Genomic DNA, 10,926 nt, shown 5'->3' with positions numbered 1-10,926 from the left:
CACAACAGATATCCTAGTTCAATAACCCAAGAGTTCAGGTGGAATGTATAATGGGGATGCTTCAGATCTATAAAGCAGCCTGGTAAAACAAGGAAGCAGGTTCTTTTGGGGGGCTGACATACTAAAGCCTTAACAGACTGCAGGTGCATTTGGGATTCAGAATGCAAAGACAACAAGAAGATGTTTAGGGGGTCAGGGTCCCACAGGCTTGTTGGGTATCCCACCCGGGGAAATAGATACGGTATATATTGCATTATTGTTTCTGTTACAAAAGCTAGAAATAACTGACAAGCTATTGCACTCAAATGGTTTCAGTCAAATGCCCCAGAATTATAAGCAATGTCTATCCAAATTAAAGATGAAAAAACAACAACACAAACATCACCTCTTACAGTAATACCCACACCAGTTAATATCACAGTGCTTTCTAAATTGGCATCCCACTTGACCAAAGTCAGCCCAGTTTGCCTTCTGTCTCCAGCTGAGGTGGGAGAATAGGGGGACCACGGGGATGAGGAACGGGGGAGAAAATGCTTAGAACAGATGGCGGAGTGGCCCCTATGTTCAGCTGCCTGGGTGATTATGGACACAGCTGTCAGTCACTTTGCATGTAAGTGTGTGTTGGAGTGTGTGCTTGTGTTGTGTATTTAATTTTGTATGCATATGTGGTGTCGGTACTGTGTGTGTGTGTGTGTGTGTGTGTGTGTGTGTGTGTGTGTGTGTGTGTCTCTAACTCCTTTTCCTTTCCTTTGTACTGACTGTGTCCCGGTAAAGTTAAAATAGATTTGTGTCTTTACTGCTATCGCATATCTTGTGAACATATTGCTGTCATGGCAGAGCTCAGATCTTGGATCAGTTCACAAAAAACCGTCGCAAAGAATGTAAGATTAATGCCACCTGTCCACACTGTCAAGAGCAGAATTCTCCTCTCTCTCTAGCTCTTTGGGCATTTGGTAGCCTACTATGAGCTTCTTTTTGTATCATTGTTGGACTCTACCCCCATCTAGTGGCTGCTCACCCTTTCTGACGTTGGAGTCTTTGCAGGATGCAAAATTCCCAGGCACACATCTTTAGCAGTCATTGTATTTTCCCCAATTAGATGTCATTGTTATAAATTTAATAAGAAGCTTAAATGAAGATGGATTCATTGTTTTATTTCAATTTAACATTTCTATTATTTGCAAAACGGCGACTACCCTTGTATTGTGAAAACCATGAAAGGTTTGCTGTTACTACAAATGATCAAACCTGCAGCAGAACAAGCTGTAAACACAACTCTGACATGCGTTACCTTTATCTTGTAAAAATTGAAAAGAAATGTTGTAAAATGTTTAACATATTTAGCAAACAGTTACTTAATTAAACAGTAAAAGGATCAATAATATAATTATTTTGGGCTCACGCTTTTGATCAGCTGACCAATGCAAGTCCAAGCTGGTTTAAGTGTCCAACCTGTGGAATAATACAAATATCCACTGTCAAGTCTAATTCGCCGTCACTGTAACATACACAGCACCATGTGCGAATATGATGATCTACTGTGGAAGAAAATTATAGCTAATTAGCAGCAGCTATTAACCAGCTGTGGGAACGATTTGCTGAGGCAAATTAGAAAGAAGGGAGAAATAAAGTGTGCACTAAAGACCATGAATAAAACATTAAGTGTTGAATCACATGACATTTTTACTTTAACTATGTCCAATTTCTTTGCAATTGGATGCAGATTGCTGGACCTTTTTTCAACTGAGCATAGAATTTGCATTTGGGGGCTGCTTGCATAATGTTCATAAATCATTTCATCATAACTCAAAAATAACTTTCATTAATGGCAATAGTGGTGTGTCTTGCTTAACTGGCTTAAATGGTCAACCCCTAAACTTTGGGTTTAAACCAAGTTTTAATACTTCCTAACCTTTCCAGTAAAAATGTTTGGGAGTACTATTTATAATAGTGTTTACATGTAGTCTGTGAATGAATGTCTCTCTGCTGCCTCATTCTGTCGTCCGTGGAGGGAGTGTAGTAGTTGGCCGAAGGGGTCCGTAGCGCTCCATCACATCATTGATCCAGCGGTTGTACCTGCACAGCTTGGTGTAGACGCTGGGGTCGGCTGGGTTTTGGCAGCCGTGCCTGAACCACTGTACACCCTGCAGCTGGCCATCGCACACCATCACACTGCCGCCATTATTCTGGAGAGAGAGAGAGGGGAAGGACGGAGGTAGGAGACACTGTTGTGGTGCTTCGTGGGAAATGTATGCTAATAAATGAGTTCAAATATCTATGATGCATTTATAGGAGATGGGGCCGGGGACCATGCTCACCATGCAGTTATCTGTGTTTGATTGACCAGCGCAGACCATGCCCGGGCTCCAGTACAGGTACTCAGGGAATGTGTTCTCACAAGTCTGGTCATCCACAATGGGCACAGTTATACACTTCATTTGTTGATGAGGCTCATCTGTTTTGGAGAAGCACAAGCGGGGTCATTATGACTCCAATTAATTCGGACTGTGCAATTCAATTCCCAGGTATCTCTCAGCTGAATCTGTAATATAGATATAATTTAGTCACATTGATACATTCTGTATCATCACCCACTGATACTTTGACAAAACCATCTCTTCAGCGGTCTATGGATTACTTTTGCTATTTTATGAATGACCGCTTCTTGCACTACAGTATAAACCTTGAGTGAGTATACTGTTTTCAAGGTCTACATCTTTTAATTAGCCCTGGTCCCTGACTGGGCATTTTGACAGGCAATTAGCACCTCCTCTGATTAAAGAAATCCATTGTTAGCCATTATTAAAACAGAATGTTCATAGTTTATTAGAGCTGCACCAAACAGAATATTGATGAGCTTTTTCTTACTCTTTTCTTTCTTTTTTTTAGAAAGTACAAACCAACCTGCTGATTAGAATCCAAATTCCCTTGAGTCATGGTGAAAATGTATAAGTCATTATTGTTTTTCTTTCTTTTTATTAAGCCCAATGCTACTGTTCCCCCTAAAGTTAATTTATGTGCATTTGTTTTGAAGGGCACTGTAAAATAACTAATTATTATAATACAAGAAACCAATAATAACAGCAAGCATTTCAATATGGCAAGTCAACACACATCAATAGCACAGCATTAATGTATTCCATTCTGGGGAAACTGTTTTTTTTATTCACGGATAACATTGTGTAAGAGAAGTGGTTACTGTTTGTCCTGTGAAACAAATTAATTCATTAGTTTTACTTATAATTTGACGCATTTGTGGCTTATTTTAGTCTTTCAATTCTCCTAATTCTGTGCTACAGGTAAGAACGAGTTAGCAGTATGTTTAAAGTTATGTGATGTATTCCCCTTTTTCATCTCTCTTGACGTCACGTCACAGCTACCCTCTGTCCCATTAACTTCTCTAACTCAATGCAATTTCTCATTCAGAATTTCTTTCATTTGTCTTTCTGAAAGAAAAACAATGGCTTGTTCTTTCAATTTATGTTACATATCTAAGAAAAAATGGCAGCGACTACAGAAGCTGGTATTAAAAATTGAAACTGTCGAGTTTTTGTGGTATTTTTCGCTTTATTAGACAGTTTGGAGAGACAGAGTTGAAATGGGGCAAAGAGGGGAGGACATGCAGAGATGAGGACTGAGCCTAACCACTACACTACAAGCTCCCCTTGAGCTGTTGAGATTTTAACAAATGTAAACAACCCCTATGATAAAAAACATTTGGTCTGCTCTGTCCTGCTGCTCTTATAGACAAGTCTGAGCTAGCCGCGACCCCTTGACCTGCTCATGGCTTCATCTCTTCAGACAACTGCCATGATGAAACTTTGTCAAAGACGTTGAAGCCTGTTGACATCGGGGATCCCCTAACTTTACCTCTGGTGCCAACAGCGGGTTGACATTTGTTTTGTTTTTGAGTGAAATGTTTTGACAACTTTTGGATGGGTTGTCATAAAATGTGGTGCAGGCATTCATATAAACCCACAGGATGGATACAACTTTCCACAGTGAGGTCTGCAGAAATTAGCATCTCCACTGTATTGCAAGAAATCTCCAGATTTTAAAGGTGCACTATGCAGTTTCAATGGGGGGAGGGGGGTTCTTACATGAGTTTGCTGTTAGTTTACATAACATAATTTCTTTAATCTCAGTTTTGAATAATTCTATCATTATAAATCAAAACAAATGCATTTGCAGGCCCCTAGAACCGAAAGTAAGACTAAAATATTTGTGTGGACCAAACTGTGGGCCATGCTGCTGTAAACAACAATAGTTAAACAGTAACTTTTAAGGTAGCTTTATAACTTCAAACAGTGTTCCAGGGATAGCATTTTCCTGTGAGGAAAGTTTGATTATTCAGGTATGATAATATACATTAGAATATGTTCACTCCTCTGACACACCCAACGTAGAAAATCATTCAACATGTCCGTCCGGCTTCAAAGATACACAGAAAACACAATGTGTTGGGACTCGAAATGCTTATGGAGTGGATTAGGAAACACTACTGTCTTTGCTTAAATTATACTTTAGAATTTCTAGTGTGTTGACAAGTTAATGGGATGCAAAAGCTAGTAGCAGTAGCACCTTTTTAAATGCACTCACATTGATTTGGGACGGTGGATCCCCAGCCGCTGACAGAGCAGGTCTCCCCAGGCTGTGGGCATGTTGTTGGCAAAGGGATGGGCTGGACGTAGCGGGTCAGACGGGCGGGTTGGGCCAGACGGATCATGACGAGACTGTGTAAGGGTGAGCGCGCCGAGCGGTACGGACTGTGATGGATGACTTGAGAAACCTGGATGTGCTGCTCCGTGCCCTCTGACACCGTCACGTCATGTTCCCCGAGAGATGCAATAGTGCTGCTGGATCTGCATGGACGGGGGAAGGGAGACTTCAATGTATTAAAAGGGACACTATGCAACACGACGACTGTACAGTTAAACACACCACCACATATTCTAGTGAGGGAGAAGTGATAATTGAGTCGGATTACTTTTGTCAGAAGGAATGATTTAATTTTTAATGAAAATGTTGCATATTCAACCTTTAAGCTCAGGCATATGTTTCAGGTTGTGGTTTAATTAAGGATGAACACCAGTGAAATGAGTCGTTTTAACACTGATCAAATAGTATAATAAGACAGAGCATACTTTGTTCAGCTTGATTTGTCTGACAGATTAAAGTATATAGTATCTTTACATAAATATATTGAGAGGTATTAGAACATTGTAACTGCTATGAAATACTAAAAATACTTAAAGGCCTACTTCACCGGTTTGAATATGAAAGTGTATTGAATTCTGAGATCCTATGTAGTATAAATGTGCAAATTTTTTTTAAATCGGTTCATCCTAGCCTGAGAAAAGGCAGAAAGAGTGTTTTTTTTAACCCTATATTTCTCTTTCTCGTGACATCACAGAAAGAGAAATATAGGGTTAAAAAAAACTTACTTTGTAAATATTACTGTGATGTCTTTTACTGTGACATCACAATAATATTTACAAAGTACATTTTTTTTAACCCTATATTTCTCTTTCTGTGATGTCACGAGAAAGAGAAATATAGGGTTAAAAAAAACACTCTTTCTGCCTTTTCTCAGGCTAGGATGAACCGATTTTAATTTTCTTTGCACATTTATACTACATAGGATCTCAGAATTCAATGCACCTTCATATTCAAACCAGTGAAGTAGGCCTTTAATACAATTGTCCAAATATGCAATACTTTTTTTTAGGGAAATTGTGCAAGAGCCTGGAGGATCTGAAGAATGAAGGTCATACTGAAAAGCATGCCATTGAATAAAAACATATATATTAAAATCATACATGGTTTAATTTTAACAAAGCAGAATACAGTGCTGTGTGAAAGTTTGTGAACCCCTTGAGCCTTTTGGAATTTTATTTGTTTTAACCATTATTAATTAATTTTTATCAATACCAGTATTTTTTATATGAAATAACAGATGTTTGTTTATCAATTCAACATTTTTCTTTTCCAGAAATCAACAGATAAAACAAATTATTCGACAAATGTTGTATTTGCAAAAGTTTGTGAACCCTGAGCTGCATTGCTTAAATGGAGCAGGTAAACACAATCAGATGGGCCAAATTGAGTGAAGAAATGGACCAATGTAGTGAGAGATATTTAGGGAAGAAATTGGGCGGCACTAGATAAAACAGAGATAAAAACCAGGTAAATTTAGGCTCACCAAACTGAACCCATACAGGTCAGACATGCTAAAAGAGAAACAAATCTCAGAGGATCTCAGGAATAGAGTTGTGATGCTGCACATTTGTCTGGGGACAACTATAAATTCATTTAAAAAAAGTTTGAGCTCCATCGGTCCACCGTGAGGCAAATCATCTACAAATGGAGAGCTTTAAGAGTGACTGAATATCTGCCTATAAGTAGACTTCCTTCAAAAATATCCATAAGCACCACAAGAAAAGTTATTTTTCAGTTAAAAGCCAACCCAAACATTACATCTAGTGATGTGCAGACCTCTCTTGCAGCATCTGGGACAGATATGCATGGTTCCACAATAAGAATAAGTCAACATGGCTTTCAAGGGAGGGTTGCTGAAGAAGCCTCTGCTCTCAAAAAAGAACAAAACTGCTTGTCACAACTTTGCCAGAGAGCACCTGGAGATACCTGAAGTCTTTTCTGTGGACAGATTTGTCCAAAATTTAACTGTTTGGTCACAACCAAAACCGCCATGTTAGGGCAAAAACGCAACTCTGCCTACCACCAAGAGAACCTTCTCCCAAGTGAAGAATGGTGGTGGCAAATGGTCTGCAAATCTCCAGGTGTAATGTTTGGGTTGGCTTTTACCTGAAAAATCCCTTTTCTTGTGGAGCTTGAGGATATTGTTGAAGGAAGTCCACTTCTAGGCAGATGTTAAGTCACTCTTAAAGCTCTCCATTTGTAGATGATTTGCCTCACGGTGGACCGATGGAGCTCAAACTTTTTTTATATGAATTAATAGCCGTCTCCAGACAAATGTGCAACATCAAAACTCTATTTCTGAGATCCTCTGAGATTTTTTCCCCTTTGAGCATGCCTGACCTGTATGGGTTCAGTTTGGTGAGCCTAAACTGACCTGGTTTTATCTTTGTCTTATCTAGTGCCGCCCAATTTCTTCCCTAAAGATCTCTCATTACATTGGTCTATTTCATCACTCAATTTGGCCCACCTGATTGTGTTAACCTGCTCGATTTAAGCAATGCAGTTCAGGGTTCACAAACTTTTGCACATACAACATTTGTCAAATAATTTGTTTTATCTGTTTTAACAGTTGATTTCTGGAAAAGAAAATGTTTTAATTGATAAACAAACATCTGTTATTTCATATAAAAAATACTGGTATTGATAAAAATGAATTAATAATGGTTAAAATAAATAAAATTCCAAAAGGCTCAAGGGGTTCACAAACTTTCACACAGCACTGTATATGGAGCGCCTCAGCCAGGTTTCACCAAGCCCAAATTAGATGTTGCTCCTGATATGTTTGGGAAATAAATCCTACTGCTCAACCAGAACTAATGCAACTCTTAACATTAAACGATTTGTCGGAAAAATTACAGAAAAAAATGGTTAATTTGATCCAACATCAGAAGTAGGTTTTCATTTCACTCTGACAGGCAGCGTTACTTACCTGGGTGCACAGTCGGCAGAGGTTACTACCCACCAATTGTCAATGAGCGCTGCACTACAGGACACTCCTCCACCATGCAGATAAACCTGCCAGGGTTTGGAGTGAGGCCGACACACTTTGTAGTCCTGCAGGGGAGATGCTCCTGTAACACACCGACAAGAGCAAAGCAAAATTAAATTAATTTTTTTAATATCAATCATTGTAGTTTAGACAAACGGTAACAATAACTACTGTACCTGCGAGCCCCAATGCAACCACCACAAGGAGAAGGTTCATGCTGTATCCCTGTTGCTTTTGTAGTGTTCTTCTGGTAGCTTCTGATCGTGTTTGATGGCTCATTTGATTAGTCTGGCTTCTTTATACATGCAAGCTTTTAATAGGACAGTGGGAGGAACATGCTACTTTATTACTATCCAGCATCATTTCCAGTTCAGCTGTAATCTTTGTAATAAGTGACGCACCTGGTTTACAGTAACCTTCTGTTCCTTTATCTGAGAACAAGACCCTCGCTTATGGTATATAAGATACATTTTTCAGGAGTAGTAAATGTACGTGTTTTGGTGGTAAGTTTATATCTGTTGAATACCAGAAAACAGCTGATTCCTTTGGCTAAGTGGACTTTATTTAAAAAGAAAGACACATGTTTTTTATGGTTAGTCTGTGTTAAGTGCACTCTAAAATGAACCATGGTAGAAAGATGAACGGACAAGCGCTGGCGTGCAACAAGAAGTAATAATAAAGGAGATAAGCATGGAGATATTTGCCAAATACTGTTTATAAAGTTAATATTTTACCGTGACACAATTTCTTGTTTCTTATCTTATGCACTGATTGCACAACAGCCACTGCCCTTTTCGGGAAACAACAATGTTTGCTAATGTCCTCCCTGAAAAGAAGATTAAAAGTCATTTTCGACGGTTGATAAAATAATAACTTTTTAGATCCTTTTTATTTTCAGATGGAGATACACAGCTGGTCACCTGGTTAACATCTTAGATGGCAGTATCTCAAGGGCTTAACTTGATTATAATGTCTCAAATGTTGAACATTTTCATTATGTTACATTATACACCAGCTGATGCTCCAAAGCAACTTCCTATAAGTGCGTTCAACAATGTGGTAGACCCAGAACAGCAAGAATCTTGGTTCGAAGTATATTGGTTAAAATACAGGCAAAACTACAAAGTACATATATATATATATATATATATATATATATATATATATATATATATATATATATATATATATACAGGTGAAACTCGAAAAATTTGAATATCGTGCAAAAGTTCATTTATTTCAGTAATTCAACCTAAATGGTGAAACTAATATATTATATAGACTCATTACATTCAAAGTGAGATATTCCATGCCTTTATTTGTTATAATTGTGATTATTATGGCTAACAGCTTATGAAAACCCCAAATTCAAAATCTCAGAAAATTAGAACATTACATAAAATCAATAATAAAAGGGTTTTAAATACAGAAATGTCGGCCCTCTAGAAAGTATAATCATGCATATGTACTAAGTACTTGGTTTGGGCCCCTTTTGCATGAATTATTGCCTAAATGCGGCGTGGCATGGATGCTATCAGCCTGTGGCACTGCTGAAGTGTTATGGATGCCCAGGCTGCTTTGAAAGAGGCCTTCAGCTCGTCTGTATTGTTGGGTCTGTTGTGTCTCATCTGCCTCTTGACAATAGTCCATAGTTTCTCTATTGGGTTCAGGTCAGGAGAGTTGTCTGGCCAATCAACACAGTAATACCATGGTCAGTCAACCAGTTAATTGTGGTTTTGGCACTGTGGACAGGTGTCAAGTCTTGCTGTAAAAAGTAATTCAGCATCTCCATAAAGCTTGTCAACAGACAGGAGCATGAAGTGCTCTACAATCTCCTGGTAGACACTTGTGGTGACTTTGGACTTGATAACACAGTGGGCCAACACCATCAGATGACATGGTGCCTCAGATCATCACTGACTGTTGAAACTTGACAGTGGTCTTCAAGCCCATTGGATTTTGTGCCCCTCCACTCTTCCTCTAGACTGTGTGGGACCTTGATTTCCAAATGAAACACAACATTTAATTTGGATCAGTGATGATTTGAGGTATCAGGTCATCTGCTGCTGTTAGTCCACTGTGTTATCAAGTCCAAAGTCACCACAGCCATCTACCAGAAGATTTTAGAGCACTTCATGCTTCTGTCAGACTCAAAAAAAAAGTACTTTGTAAATATTACTGTGATGTCACAGTAAAAGACATCACAGTAATATTTACAAAGTAAGTTTTTTTTAACACTATATTTCTTTTTCTGTGATGTCACGAGAAAGAGAAATATAGGGTTAAAAAAACACTCTTTCTGCCTTTTCTCAGGCTAGGATGAACCGATTTAAATTTTTTTCGCACATTTATACTACATAGGATCTCAGAATTCAATACACCTTCATATTCAAACCGGTGAAGTAGGCCTTTAACCTGCGAGTCTGCAACGATTTCCGAACGGTGACAGCTGTCAAATGTCACGTCCCAACTGTAATCGCTACTGATGAAAAGAAAGAAGCCCACATTGAAATAATGTTGCAACCTGTGATTTTTTTATAGAACGCTTTATTAAGAGCCAGTGTGTGTAGATCGCCAGGTAAAATTATTTGAGGTGAGAGCATAGAGTGGCGCTGCATACAGTAGGTCTAGGCTATTTAACATTTTCTGCATCAATAACTGTATGCATGTGGCAAAAAGCCCCAGTGATGTGACAGTTCACTCTGCTGTAAGCCTTATGTCACGGCTTCGTTTCGTTCATTATATTACTGATCAATAAGTTTACTTATTTAACGAGTTTCCTCAGTGAGAATGTATCGCTCAGACAATATAGTCAGGTCCGCGGGATTTCCAAATGTGTAGTTTCCTTAAAGGGCAGCGCTCTAAGAGCCGAATGTTAGCTCAAACTCTGAAACAAAAACTGCTCCGAGCAGGTTAGCCGTGCAGCCTCTGTTACCACGGTGATCTAGCCAGGTAGAAAGAGAGCCACCTTTCGTGATACTGAAAACTCTGGCTTCAGACTCAACAGACCTCGCTCAGCCCTCAATCTCGCTTTGTAGTATACCCCTCAGCTTGGTAGTAGCCTATCATGACACAATCAAGAGTATAATATAATGCATGAGGTTTGCCTTCCCTCAGACTTCCCTGGGCCCAGCAGCTGTCCTGATTTATTTTGTAACCGCCAACATCAACACACCCACACCTGCATTTATACCCATGTCTACAAACACACACACACA

At 38.9% G+C, this 10,926-nt stretch overlaps 1 protein-coding gene across 1 annotated transcript; it reads right to left on the bottom strand.

Annotated features, from left to right (window-relative positions):
* Positions 1 to 1,991: 1,991 nt before the first annotated feature.
* Positions 1,992 to 7,924, bottom strand: LOC307259677 (trypsinogen-like protein 3; the record flags this gene model as incomplete). Its single annotated transcript, XM_080039621.1, has 5 exons — positions 1,992 to 2,186; positions 2,319 to 2,455; positions 4,600 to 4,862; positions 7,649 to 7,790; positions 7,885 to 7,924. 5 exons carry the CDS (start codon positions 7,922 to 7,924, stop codon positions 1,992 to 1,994), a joined length of 777 nt encoding a protein of 258 aa, XP_079895747.1.
* Between the last annotated feature and the right edge of the window lie 3,002 nt (positions 7,925 to 10,926).

The sequence above is a fragment of the Ammodytes marinus genome (genome assembly GCF_949987685.1).
Source record: "Ammodytes marinus genome assembly, chromosome: 13".
NCBI lineage: Eukaryota > Metazoa > Chordata > Actinopteri > Uranoscopiformes > Ammodytidae > Ammodytes > Ammodytes marinus.
Note: the sequence above shows the minus strand (reverse complement) of the source record. Positions and strands in the feature narration are given on the sequence as shown.